At 36.2% G+C, this 14,861-nt stretch overlaps 2 protein-coding genes across 2 annotated transcripts; one reads left to right on the top strand and one right to left on the bottom strand.

The window, feature by feature from the left end:
- Positions 1-2,943: 2,943 nt before the first annotated feature.
- On the bottom strand, positions 2,944-5,304 carry LOC129259373 (uncharacterized). Its single transcript, XM_064098977.1, has one exon. The coding sequence runs from the start codon at positions 5,301-5,303 to the stop codon at positions 4,371-4,373; it is 933 nt and encodes a 310-aa protein (XP_063955047.1). The 5' UTR covers position 5,304; the 3' UTR covers positions 2,944-4,370.
- Positions 5,305-8,959: 3,655 nt separating this feature from the next.
- On the top strand, positions 8,960-12,014 carry LOC135153979 (uncharacterized). The gene has a single exon (XM_064098976.1). It carries the CDS (start codon positions 9,122-9,124, stop codon positions 10,724-10,726), a length of 1,605 nt encoding a protein of 534 aa, XP_063955046.1. The 5' UTR covers positions 8,960-9,121; the 3' UTR covers positions 10,727-12,014.
- Positions 12,015-14,861: the final 2,847 nt, after the last annotated feature.

Genomic DNA, 14,861 nt, shown 5'->3' with positions numbered 1-14,861 from the left:
TTAGTGATTGCAATATTCAAATGCTCATAACTTTCTCATTATTTGTCCGATTTTTCTTTCTTTGTTCTTATTCTTTTATTTTTCTGTTTTGACACGAGCCTACTTGTTCCAAAGGTTTCATTCCCCTTTAAGAACATTTTAAGAATTTCCTGAAACAAAATTTTTTTTGGTTAGTACAATGCCCCTAGAACTCCTGCGCTTTTAGTAAGAATGCTTTGAATTATTTATCCTTCAGACTTACGGCCATCTTACGATTTGTGAATTCGCAAGATAGTCGTACGCGCGACCCATGTCACTCTCAATCAATGGCGGACCGTGACCCGGAGGAGACAAAGCATTGGGGGGCACAGCAAATACAGGTGTCACGCGCGTAAAACATTCCCCATAGACTTGTGTGTTAAAATGGCACTTTTGAAAAATTCATAAAAAATAAATGTGAAATTAGAGGGTGGAATGTTTACTACCAATGGATAGGTTATATATCTGACATTCCAAATCTGACCAGGATAGGGTACCGTAGCCAGCTCATTTTAAAAATAAATCGCCATTTATGAAGATAACTATGAATGGATCGAATTCATCAACTGAAACAGTAAAATAGCCCTAATTATTCCGCCAGTCAAAAAATAGTTCCAAGTCACTTATTTATCTTCCCAATTTGAGGGAAGGAAGTTCAATAGTTACCATTTTTAGAATCAGTGTTAGATTTTGAATCATATTTATACATTTTTGACAATCAGCAATATCAAATTGACAAAAATTCGAATGGGTTGGGTCGAACGAATATCTTTAGCCCTCCTGATGTAATTAGGCCCGTGGAACCTATATTATAGGACCTATGAATTTTATTTTTTTGAATAGCTACTTTGCTATTCTTATATATCTGTACACTCACACTAGCACAAAGAAATGCATTGAAAATGTCTATTTTCTATGCAATGACCCATTTTAATGTGTTACTCATACATGTTATTTTCACTATATATGGATGTATACAAATCCTACCTGCATATAGCCCAACAGTGAATGCAATGACAATATAGGTCCCTATCAATTTTAATATAAAGTTGTATGTAAATTTTGTGTAGATATCAGGATACCAGAACTGCCCCAAACATAATTACCAAATATCAAATATACATGAGATTTGATGAGGAAACAATAAAAGAATGAGATACTACTTTAGTATACTTGCATTTGACCTATTCAAAATCTTCCTAGGGCTGTTGCCTCTCAAATGTAAGAAGGAAGAGATACATAATTAGATAGATAGAAAGAGAGAGAGAGAGAGAGAGAGAGAGAGAAAGAAGGATAATTTTATAGATGGCATGGCTTAATAAAGAGGGGGGGGGGCTATACTAAGATTGCAGCACACATCCACCCCCCTCCTCCTTAGTTGAGCACTATTAGATACCTTACCTTACTCTGTGCCCTTTCTGAATTCCTTCTTGAAGGTACCACTCTAGTTCTCTTCAGTAAAGTTCTCAAAGTTCTACCTCCTCTCTACCTACCCTCTTCCTAAGAACAATTTTAACATGAGCAATTTCTAAAGGTCTTTCTAATGCTAAGTAGGTGATGTACACTAACACAAAACAATGATAAATCAGAACATAAAGAGGCATTGACTCTATACATTGACCAATCTACATACATTCCTAGGCTACACAGACCTACTAACTTTACCTGATGTAGCCCTGCTAGGCATTAAATCCATTTTTGCACCACTTGATGACTAAACATATTGATATCAGTGAGAAATTGTTTGCTACTGAACAGTTTGGCCAGGTATACCATCCACTACTAGGGATTTCCCATATTACTTACAGGTGTCACGCGCGTAAAACATTCCCCATAGACTTGTGTGTTAAAATGGCACTTTTGAAAAATTCATAAAAAATAAATGTGAAATTAGAGGGTGGAATGTTTACTACCAATGGATAGGTTATATATCTGACATTCCAAATCTGACCAGGATAGGGTACCGTAGCCAGCTCATTTTAAAAATAAATCGCCATTTATGAAGATAACTATGAATGGATCGAATTCATCAACTGAAACAGTAAAATAGCCCTAATTATTCCGCCAGTCAAAAAATAGTTCCAAGTCACTTCTTTATCTTCCCAATTTGGGGGAAGGAAGTTCAATAGTTACCATTTTTAGAATCAGTGTTAGATTTTGAATCATATTTATACATTTTTGACAATCAGCAATATCAAATTGACAAAAATTCGAATGGGTTGGGTCGAACGAATATCTTTAGCCCTCCTGATGTAATTAGGCCCGTGGAACCTACAGTGCCCCTCCAATGCTTTGTCTCCTCCGGGTCACGGTGCGCTACTGCTCTCAATCGAAAAAAGGTTAACTTTTCACCAAGAGTCGCCCGCAAGAGCTCCGTGTGAATTTCGGCTCGTATGAGAGGTTTTTACTAACGCTGTAAGCATGGTAAGAACCCTCTTTGAACTACTTATGGCGTTGTTATGATCATCGTAAGAATTTAAGGCTTTTAGAATTATCTATCGGCCCTACACAATCCTGCGTGGTTCTTATGATGTTCTCACGACGTTCGTATGGCTGTCTTACTACGAGAGATTTGTGCGAAGTTAAAAAAAACCTTAAACAAGACCATCGACCAAACAGTAAAACTCACGAACGGTCTTTACGATGCCCCCTTCAGCTTCCAAAGCTAGAATTGAACATAAAAGAAAATCTTTCGCATATGTCGGACCCAAATTATTCAATGCACTTCCTTCAAATTTACAAGTTTGTACCTCCTTGTTAGTTTTTGAAAAATTATGCAAAGCCTTTCATACGAATTGATAAAGAGCGAAATGATATTCCATTGATTTACAATGCTATGTATGTTTAAATTGTCACTTCCCACTCTATATTTTGGTGTTAATTGTTTCTGATGTTAGATATTTTGTATTTTGTATTTTTGATGTTGTTTGTTGATGTTGTTCATAGTTATCTTGACATGTATTTTAAACTGCAGGGCGCCTTTGTAAAGCAGTTTTAAGAACTGAACAGGCCTACCCTGCAGTATAAAATAAATAAAACAAAATAAATAAATATAAATAAGAACGCTGGTTTCGACGGCATTCATTCGTTCGTTCGGTGTTCGTACCGGTTCTTAATGGTATGTGTGACTGAGCCATCACGAAGTATACTTTAATATTCAAAGGGCCATTGTCATTTTTGCTAACCCCCCCCCCCCACTCTTGAACCCACGCCATTGACCTGCATAATGAAGAACAAGTCTATTTTTTTGCATATTTCTTCCTATTTTTAACAATTGGCTCGTCCATTTCTGCACGTTCATTACGATTATTATCTTGAATATTCGATTCCCCTTTACTGCTGTCACCTAAGCTTGAGGGGCTTTGCACAATCCATTTCCAAGATCGATATGTTCTCTTCAGAAATTCTATCACTTGAACAAATAGGATCAAACAAACGATGATTAGAATAAAAGGTATCAAACTTAGTTCAGATGCGTAACGATTTATATCACTATCTTCGTTTTCTGTTTCTGCATTGTACTGAATTGTGGGAGTAATCGTATTTTGATTATTTTGATTCGATGAGGAAATAGTTTCTGTTATACCCGAAGAACATGGCCTCAGACCACTAGGCATTTCTCTTTTAGCCGTAGGGTCCCAAATATAATCGTTACATTTGCATCTCCCTTTTGGCTCTTTGATGTTAGATGTACAACAAAAGATACGGGTTGTCTTTTTCATCCAGACAACCTGCATCAAGTGAGTTTCGTTCAGAATTGGCCTTGACCATGGGGGAACCCGTTCACCACTTTGGTAGCATTCGACCTGACCATGGGGAGACTCACTTCCTATTAAAGAGAAACATTTCATATGTGCCCAAACTGAATTACTGGAATCAATAAAATGATTATCATGTCTACATCTTGCCTTACCGTGTGGGCGCTCTACAGTTACTCCTATTCTCTTAACATGATCACTTAATATTTCACCATCTTTATACATTGCACATGTAAATGTGCCGGCATCTTCTCTATGAACTTCTGTAATAAGCACATGGACCACAATCATATAATTTGGTACAGGTTCGGTTATTATCACATCGAACCTTTCTGCCTGACTCCCACTTAATCCGGTGGTATCAATATTACCGACTGGTTTATGTCTATAAAAAGGAAGACGACTACCAATTCTAATCTGAATATCTACGTCTGGTACAAAATCATATTGAAATGATAGATCTGCAGCCTCACCTTCCTTTAAACTTATTAGGTTTCTGGATTCGACGATGGGTAATTTGCCTTGAATATATACAATGATATGGATTACAATGTAGATGCATAATCTTGGAATAATTCTGCTCATATTGAAAGTTCATATGCTGCTGAAATCAAAAACAATCCCTAATAAAGCAATAAGTACCGGCAAAACAAGGATTGCGTGAGCAATTGAAAATATCGCTCTAGAAGCTATTCCAGAAGAATTATTCGTTCCAAATTTGACAATTGGACTTATCGTCACTTTTTCAGGAAATGGTTCCGTAGTAGCAGTTTTGATATCATTTACCTCTTTGATAAGACCACTATCTGAAACAGGCGTTGGTAGGTGACTAGGGGAAATAGTCTCATAATCCTTGCATGAATCCCAGTTTTTCTGGTAGAGTGGATACATAGAACAGCATCTTATATGTACATCTCTTGAAAGCCAAAACTTTGCTTCAATAACTTCAACTCCAGTTAGTTGCTTTGGTGCGTGTACTGATGTTATTTGATTGTGTTGAGAGAAGCATATAATTGCTGATGTCGGGTGCCCATTAGTGGCGCTGCAAAACAGAATGGAAAGATTATACTGCCCAAGATCTAGAGACGGATCTTCTGCAGTGCTAACCCAGTTGCAATCGGCTGGTTTAGGTGGATGGTATATCTGAAGCAAATAACTTTGAGAGCTTTCAGTCACCCCGCACTGGAAATAACATCCATATACGCCCGCGTCAGACTTATTGATATTGTTCAATTCTAAAGTTACTTGAAAAGACTGAAATATACGTTTTGCGTTCAAACGAGATCTTTGCTGCTTGTCAGGTGTGTATATGTCCGATGTTATAAATGTACCATTGTTGTTAAATAACACAGTATCAAACGTTAAACTATATGTACATTCGTTCACATTTGCGGGGTCATGGAAGTAATAGGAAAGAGTAACAGTTCTGTCCTCATACGACGTAATTTCTTGTAGACTGTGATCGGAGAGACATAAAGGAACAGCAGCAGATATTATGAGGAGCAAGAACTTCTTTTTAAGATTCATTTTTTCATGGTGAATGCTCTTCCGATGTTTCTAAAAAGGAAAAAAGGGTAAAGACATGGATATTTATTTTGTTTCATATCTGAATCAACATCTGAAATAATGTAGGCCATGCGAAATTATGCCTATTTATTTAATGCATCCCATTTTCACACTGCTCCGTTACAGAGAAAAAAATAGTCTTACAGTGATAATTAAATGAGAACTTGCTAACTAATTCTGACATGTCTGATGAATGTATACTGCACAGTGCAGCTGAATGCAATCTTCCGATTTGTAACCCGTGCGTAGTCAAGTGATATTTTCTACACTTTTGAAATGTCAAACTCTCAAAACTAATTGATTTTCTCTAACATGCTTCATACATGGGCATACAAGAAATACGTATGTATACCACATCGGGGTTATGTACATGTAGATCCGTGAGTTTGTAAATTTCGCTTTCATTCCCTATAAATGCGTCCACATTGTATTTTAGCAAAAGCATTAAAATACACAAAAAAAATCTTACCTCTGCATCCTGACGAATGCAGGCTGCACTGTAAATAATTTCCTTCAGTCACAAATAGGTCTATCGTAGGCACGATACAACCAACAGAAGACAGTATGCGCCTTCACAGATTTCATAGATTTTTTTATTTTTTTTGCTGAAACCTATGATAAAGTTCAATTTTGTAGGGGGCGTAACAATCAACTTTAAGATGTCATTTTGATAAGATATAATATTGACATTTTCAAAGCATATAAATACCTGGACACAACAGCAAGACAATATCAAATTTAATCAGCAAATGGGAGTGATCTCTGACCTGTTGTCATGTCTGTCGCAACATGTTTCATATTACATTCAAGAGGTTCAAAGTATCTGAGTTTTCCAAGGGCGTAGGCTGGTTTGAGCATTGAGAGAAGCACAGCCTGGGTAGGTGGAACTAGAGCCAATCCTCTCCGATGAGTTGGAAAATATTTTCAATTTTGAGGTGATCCTCAATTTTGAATTTTCAGTTCGATGTATTGCTTACATTCCCCAATTATACCTGGACATGATTTAACCCTCAGATCTACACCATATCAGTGTTCGGACATACACGTCCATCTAACATGAACTGAAAAGGGACATAGTTTGGGGATAATGAGAATGATGAGGATGATAGCATGATCATTTGTCTGAGGTCAGCCGTCAGGTAAAGTTTTCTGAATGCTGTCGTATAAAATAAACCAGTTTACAAGCCAACATCTCCCTTGCCATAATAATCACTGAATAGAAATTAAGTAGTTCAATGAAATGATATTTTATGAAAGTTTCATTTCCATATTATGCTCTATTAAATTTCAACCCATTCATTTGTATCTGATTTGCATATATCACGTTTTAATGGAAATGAAATAAAGAACTAAACTAGAAAAAAACTTGAACTGATAAAAACGGTGACCAGTTCCTTTCTCTTGAATTGCTCGCTTAGTGAGCCATGCATAACATATCATGAGCGTGACAATAAATAAATAAATAAAAATTGGCCTTGGAATTCTACCTTAATTATGTTGATCATGTATGATATATTTGTTTTTTTCTCATCTGAGTCAACTCTCATCTTCTGTATCAATTTAACCATAAATCGATGTTTGATTTCAGGGTTACGGTAACATGTGTGTCAACAAATCTTTGGCATCCGCGTTTATCAATGTTAATACGCTAAGAAAGTTATCAATAACATATACCATTTATACCTATATAATGCTTGTTTTGAAAAGCAAATGCGATTCTAATCAAATCCTGTACAACTATGTTTTACATTAATCAATGATAGATAGTTATCGTCGCGCCATTTAATACCTTAAGTTTTTGCGTTTTTCTTTTCAAATTGTGTCCCCTAAAATTGTTCATATATATGCCATTATGCCGACCTCTGCGATCGCCGTTGCTGTATGTTGTCAGAACAAGAACCATGTCTTTAAAAGTTGACCCGAGTCTGGTGAATTGGAACGTAAACATATTAAATTGAGCGGGGGTTTCGGATTCTAGTGACTCGCATTCGATTCCCTCATGGTGCGCTAGCGCTCTTTGAGACATTAATCTTCATTACCAGGTCCCTCGAAGAGGACCCTAAGCCGTTGGTCCTCTGGTTGCTTGCTTACAAGCATTCATGCTTTCTTAGCAGTCAGGTAAAACAAATCACCACCAAATTATAAGAATAACGAAACTAACAAAAACATACAGCAAACAGGATGAGAAGGATTAGTGATAATGCTGATGCTGCTGCTGATGATAATGATGATGATGATAATAATAAGAATGATAATGGATACTGATTACATTAATAATAATATCATAGTAGTATTTAAATTCAAAAGACGACCGACAACGAGTAAATTCCCGTTGTATAACTGAAACTAGAGGGAAATAAATGAGAAAAGAGGCTGAACTTTTTCTCAATTGTGCGAAACGAGTTTGAACATGTTGAAAGGAAAAAAAAATCAAATTCAATAATTCCTTCTTCAGGTGAGAAAGAAGATGGGAACTCGATATATGGCCACTTGAATGACAGTAAATTACAGCCCGGCCAAGTATGAATGATTGCCCCATAAAGAGGAAAGAAATCCGAGATAAGATATTTCAAGCCGAAGTATGAAGTGTTGATAACCTTATGAAATAATATTGAATTCATCATGCAGAGTTTTTCTCAGCTATATAGTTATATCTAATAAATGTTGGTGATTGTAATTCATCAAATATTGGCATAACAAAGCATCATTGAAAAATCTTATCAATAAATTCATAGCACACAATGATTGAGGGTGTAATTAATAAATGTCTTGTAAAAAACAGCAAAAGTGTACATTTAAAGGACAAGTCCACCCCAACAAAAAGTCGATGTAAATATAAAGAGAAAAATCCAACAAGCATAACACTGAAAATTTCATCAAAATCGGTTATAAAATAAGAAAGTTATGACATTTTTAAGTTTTGCTTAATTTCACAAAACAGTTATATGCACATCCTGGTGGGTATGCAAATGAGGAGACTGATGACGTCATCCACTCACTATTTCTTTTGTATTTTATTATATATGAAATAGGGAATATTCCATTTTTCTCCTCATTGTCAAGTGAATCAACGATTAATTCCTCCCTGAACATATGGAATGAGCTCTGTTTTATACTACATGATTCAGTCAAGTTGGTCCTTATTGTCAAATCTATAAAAAATGAAATGTTGTATAATTCAAACAATAAAAAACAAAAGAAATAGTGAGTGAGGGACATCATCGACTTTCTAATTTGAGTTGTGCATATCACTGTTTTGTGAAAAATAAGCAAAACTTTAAAGTGTCATAAGTTTCTTATTTTACATCCGATTTTGATGAAATTTTCAGCGTTTTGCTAGTTAGATTTTTCTCTATTTATTCAAATTAACATTTTTCTGGGGTGGACTTGACCTTTAAATGCCTCATATCACTAGAAACCTCAGATGTGAATAATATTATACCAACTGTTATAGTTAAGGACTAGTTGCCCACTCAACATAATCAATGATACAAGACATGACGTCGAATATAATGTCATTTTAATTTCCTCAAGTGTGGCTTTGCGTATGATTGATATGCTGAATAGCCTTTGTGTAATCACCGGTTCGAAACAGAAATTTCTTCAGCATGAATACAGAAACAGAACGATATATATCTCTTGTCCACCTTTGTCATGTTGTTTGTTAATACGGATGATGAGTCAATTTTAAACGCATCGTAGAATGTTTAAGTAACGTGATTTCCATTGAAAAATACAAATCGGAATTCAGGAGTCACCCAAAAGCTACACCTCGAAGCATGGCTACTACATCATTGATCTTTGTTATGTCTTTAATATATGGGGTATCATCAATGTGCTATCATAGTAATCCTAAAAGATTCGTCACCAATCCAAAGAGTGTCATAGTGAAGGAAGGTGAAAATGCAACATTCACTTGCGTTGTCTCTAACTTCAATCAAGGCACTGATAGCATTACCTGGTTCATAAACCCAACGTTGCATGACCACGATACTAAGGATTCATTCAATGAAAACGCTCGAGAAATGACATCTACTTTGACAGTCTACCGCGTTGGACATGTTGGAAGAAGAGAACAATCTCACCACTGCGTGTTGTATGCTCTTGACAAAAACTATAACTTGCACATGTGTCATTCCAAGACTGGAACGTTGCATGTTCAGTATTTTCCCAAAAGAGACGAACTGCAATGTGGACCAAAGGACCGATTGATTTTCGACGAGAAAGATATCATTCAGCCCTGGTGTAACACTTCGTACTTGGACTCATCGATGCTGGTGATGTGGTATTTAGACAATATCACTATTTATCCAGTGAACTTTAACGATCAAAATAATAATACACAGGGGCTTCCCAAATCATTTGAAGCAGCACATGAACTTCACAACAAATACCTCACATGTGTTCTTTCTTCCCCGACGTCCTTTCCTGGACAAGAGGTATCATGCTCGATTGGTCCTATCATCGTTAATGGCAAACCAACGAGAGTGCCACAGATTGCAAGCGCCAGTTTTGGAACACTAGCAACCAGCGTCCAAAACTTGACTTTCAGCTACACTGTTGACAAAGATGCTGTTACTGTTCTTGGTAAAAATGGTAAAGTTGAAGGATTATCCGATCCAGCAAGTACCTCTACAATTCCTTATCCGGGTGCTTCGTTGATGACAGTTAGACCTACTGTCAGTGATCTAGATGATGTCAGCAGCGGTGTGGCTGTTCATGACATAATTCCTTCGGCTGCGGACAATGAAATCCCTATTCTGACAAAAAACCATTATCTTACCATAACCATAGGAGCCATCATAGCTGCAGTTCTTCTGATCACCTGCCTATTTTCTGTTCTCATAATCGTCCTGTACATGCATTTTAATCAACCTAACCATGCTAACAGAACTCTCACTTTTAGTGACTTCCAGGAACTTCAAAAAATTGCCGGCATAATTCCATTACCACAGCAGGAAGCATGTCAGTACTCCAGAGAGGATGATGTGAATATTGACGAACCCGATTATGCTGAACCGCAATCATGGAACGCACCACTTTCCCCAAGACCAACCCATCATGACATCACTTGCTGGAGGGATTCCTGTGATTCAAAGATCTTTGATTCTAGGCACCAAGACAGTTCGAGTAGCTCGATCACAATGAGTTCGACAAGTTCACGCGATCCATCTGACGACGTTACAAGCAGAGGGTCTGAAAATGAAAGTTCCCCTGATCTAAAATCAAACCGACATTCCCCAGGATTCATATATGGTAATCAGCTCGTGGTGGATATGGATGCACAATCTTCGAAGACAGCTAAAGCAAGTTGTACTGGCAGACAGATAGACACGTCATCCAAGTTTCCTACTCCCCCTCCCCTTCCAAACAGAAAGGAATAAAGTTGTAAAGACTTTAAAAACAATATTAAAGTCCAGAAAAACAAACAATACTTACCATGCTTACTGTCATTTCCGCTTAGCTCCACAACATGCTTGAATACTCTAGTGGCCCGGGGTGGAGGGGGCGAGCTAGGATTTGAAAAGGGTAGGGGTGTGCGGCCCGGAAATCTGAAATTATACCCATGCTAACTAAAGTTACTAGGAAATCAGGGGCTTACGAACTAGGTGCATCCTCTGCAAAAGGGGATGCATAGGAACTGGAAATGGGGGTATCCGAATACGCCTGAACTGAGGGGGCTTAGGAAGGGGGGAGGGACGAGTTGGTCAATGATAACGGGTGAAAATGATAATTTTCCTAAGTCATGATGGAGAGTCGAATGCGGTCATGCATTCTCGATGAACCATTCCCATTTCATGATTGCTATTTTTTGTTCAATCTAGTCCTTAATGTGTAATAGTTCTGGGGAAATCAAGGGCCGAAAGCTTTCCCGAATTTTACTATGTCCTATACGTTCCCGCATATCTCATTACAAGCCTAAAGGACAGGTCGCGATACATTTTATCTGCTACCAAATGGATTGCAGAACCATCTTAAACTGATTCTCAATATGGACAATGATTGTGATTTCACCACTCACGTCAATTAATGTTTGTGTGTTGTGGAAACTGTATTTAACCAATAACATTACGTACAGAATGAGAGTTTATGAAAAGGCGTAAAATATGTCTCAGATATGGCAAGAAACGTCCTTGTCTTAGGACGATACATGTTGTACCGTATTAAGCGTGAGTTCGATACCATCCATGTAAATACGCTTACACATAATGCGAAATTTATCCAATAAATATTCGGTGTGAGTACGGTAAAAAATGAATATGGAGTAATAATATAAATTGGTCGAAAGACAATTTTTGTCATTTAATAATATATAAGGACATACTGAGCTCGTTTTACACAAAAAATGAAAAACAAACATCAAATTTTATGTTTCTTTTTTTATATTTTACAGTTTCATTTACTACGGAGATTTCTTTGAAAATGCAAGTCAAATCACAATGGAGAGCAGAGAGGCTTTTGTCGAAAGTTGGTGGACCTGGACAGTATCGGAATCTCTTGACTCTTGACAACGACATATTTTTATTTGTTCATCTGGTGCAAATCTTCGGATGATCTGCTGTCCTAGTCCATGAGCTTTAGACAAAAGCCTCTCAGCTCTTCATTATGATTTTAATTGCGTTCTCATAGAAATCGATGCATTGTAGTGAGTGACTCCGTAGTAAATGCTAAAACTCGAGAAAATAAACTAAATAAATAAATAAAGGCATATAAAATGTAATTGACGAGAAATCAAAAAGTGGAGGATTAAGGAAACAAGAAATAAGAAGAAAGAGAAAAGGAAGAAGGAGAAAGCAAAAGAACAAAAAAAGAAGAAGAAAGAAGAAGAAGAGGATAAAGATGTTCAAGAAGAAGAAAAAAATAAAGAGAAAGAAGAATAAAATAGGAAGAAAAAACATAAAGAATAAGAAGGAGGAGGAAAAGGAGAACAAAAAGACGAATTAGCAGGTGGATATGAAGACGAAGAAAAATGCGAATAAGAAAGCGAAAACGAAAAAGAATTTTAAAAAAGCCCCAATGAAACAGAGAGATAAATAACGATGAACCAGAAGAGAAAGAGCGAGGAGGAAGAAAAGAAGGAAAGGAGAAGCTTAGGACGACAAACAGGTAGAGATAACTTTTCTTCGCCCTTTATTAACATAGAAATTATCTTCAAAATATGTGACGTGTTCAATGAACATCAATGCTACTCACTGCTATGAAAGTAGAACAAATGCCAAGGGTGAAATATTCTTTTTTTAGTTTCTTCTTACCTCGTGTTTTATGTCTGATACATAATATGGTCAGGAAGGTTTGAAAAACAATAACATGCTATTCTATTCATTTATGGGTAACAAATGATTGCATACCCTTTGTAACAACTTCAAAGAGTAAATAAACAAAGTACTTAATAGTATATTGTCCTGATAACGTTTTCTTTGTAACATATTATTGACTATTACAATGTGCATGTCATTGATCTTCAGTAAATAACAAATGATATCAAACTTGGGGAAATGCCTAGGAATTCGAAATCATAAAGCAATAATAATGAAGCTCATGACAATATGCACGTAAGCAGGACGATGTTGTTCAAAGTAAATCAGCATGCATGATCCATCACATGACATTGGTGTGTGTGGGTTTATAGAAGCACAATTGAAGCGCTTTTTCGTTTCTCTTCGGACCATGGGACGGCAAATGGAGTGTGATTTTGGGGGAGTTCGCTTGCATTGATATGGGACCAGGTAAGTCATCTCGGATTTAGCACATCTTTTAAAACATAAAGCTCATCTGGTTACATCTGTTGCTATGACAATGAAGTCGGCATGTATGTAGGGTGATTTTTTGCCGAACTTAATATTTGTTACATGAGGGAAAATATTAACAAAGATGGAAGATGCTACCATATTCTGTCGGAATCCAGATCTGTGGGTGTTTAAAACGTATTTTATGGCACACATTTTCTAAAAACCAGAATGCAAAATCGATGTGACACCTCATTTATCAACATTTTTTTACAAATTATGATGTCTATATTTTGGTGTTCATAGATGCTCTGACGTCTTGTCTTTCGAATGTCATTTAGAAATATAAGTTTCGTTCATGCTTGAGCAACAGGGAACTGTTATATAGGGGGTTAACTATTTTTGCCCTTATTTATGCTTTTAGAGTAATCTTTGTTGCACACAATGGAGTGATTTGTATCAATTACAAACTGTCCTATTAATTCATGCAATGCAAATCCCCTTACTTGGGTTGGCCTTTTTTTTTATTTGAAAGAATGTATTCAATGCTAATAGATAACCTATTACAACATGACTCGAAAACCATAAGTCTCGTCTGATTTCGCGATCAATAAAATGTGCAATATAATTTTGACCCACAGAATATTTTTCTGATGACCTTTGAACTTATCCTCGTGAAAACACCTGTGTTTATAACCAAGGATAATTTGTGCCAAGTTTTGCTCAAAATTGATGCAGAAAAACATAGAAATTACAGTAGGTTGAACAAATGTTTCAAAAAACGGATGACCTCATATCATAACCTTTTAACCCCTAAATGACGTATGAATTTATTACCCAAGGATCATATACCAATTCATTATTCATAATCGTGATATGCGCTATACAAGAACTGTTTATTATTATTATTATTATTACCAATGCATAATTGATGCAGAAAAGAATAAAAGATAGCAAGCTGAAAAAAAACGTTGTAACTTAACTACAGACCAACAGATAAAACAAATCACAAGGTCTTTGCCGAACTTCGTTCAGGCGAGTCGAAAATGAAAAAATCAGGTCAATGAATAGCTTTGTAAATGAATTTTGATAGCATTAAAAATGGCAGAAATAATGCCAGTTTAATAGGGGTCTGCTGGAATAGAAAGTCTGAAGACTATTTTCTGTATTATTGACGCAAGTCTTTTTTTTTAACAGAAACGTTACGTATTCGCTCATCCATGAATAAAAGTTATTTTTTAATGACGTCTGAAAGATAAGACTTTAGAGCATCTATGAACATCAAATATTTATAGACTTCCATATTTGAAACAACATTTTGAAAAACTTTACAAAACTGTATACTTTTTATATGCACTGTATTGTTTTAAGGACATTGAATGATGACTTCATTTAGTGATTAAGAAATTATTTTTTTCAAAATAAATTGGGTTAAACTAGGTTATTTCATTATGACAAAGATATAAGAGGTAAATAATAATTCCTTTTCTGCTTTGTATTACATTCACAGAGACTACGAAAGAGGCCAGCATGACTAGTGGAAAACGTTATCAGGATAGCAATAATGTCATGTATTAACATGCTTGCATTTTTCATTTTACATGTTTTTATTCTGATTGCAAATGGAGCTTATCCTGTCGAACCTCTAACGGATGCAACACAAAAAACTCAAAAGATTTCCGCCAGCATAAATGACAACATCGCCATTCGATTCATAACCCCCGGAAGCAAACAAAGTTGTTCGTACGAAATTCGCTTCGGTGATACAAACTTTACAGCACAGCAGAGAACC

This window comes from Lytechinus pictus, chromosome 4, assembly GCF_037042905.1.
Source record: "Lytechinus pictus isolate F3 Inbred chromosome 4, Lp3.0, whole genome shotgun sequence".
NCBI classification, from domain to species: Eukaryota; Metazoa; Echinodermata; class Echinoidea; order Temnopleuroida; family Toxopneustidae; genus Lytechinus; species Lytechinus pictus.
The sequence above is the reverse complement of the archived record's forward strand: the minus strand, read 5'-3'. Positions and strand labels throughout refer to the sequence as shown.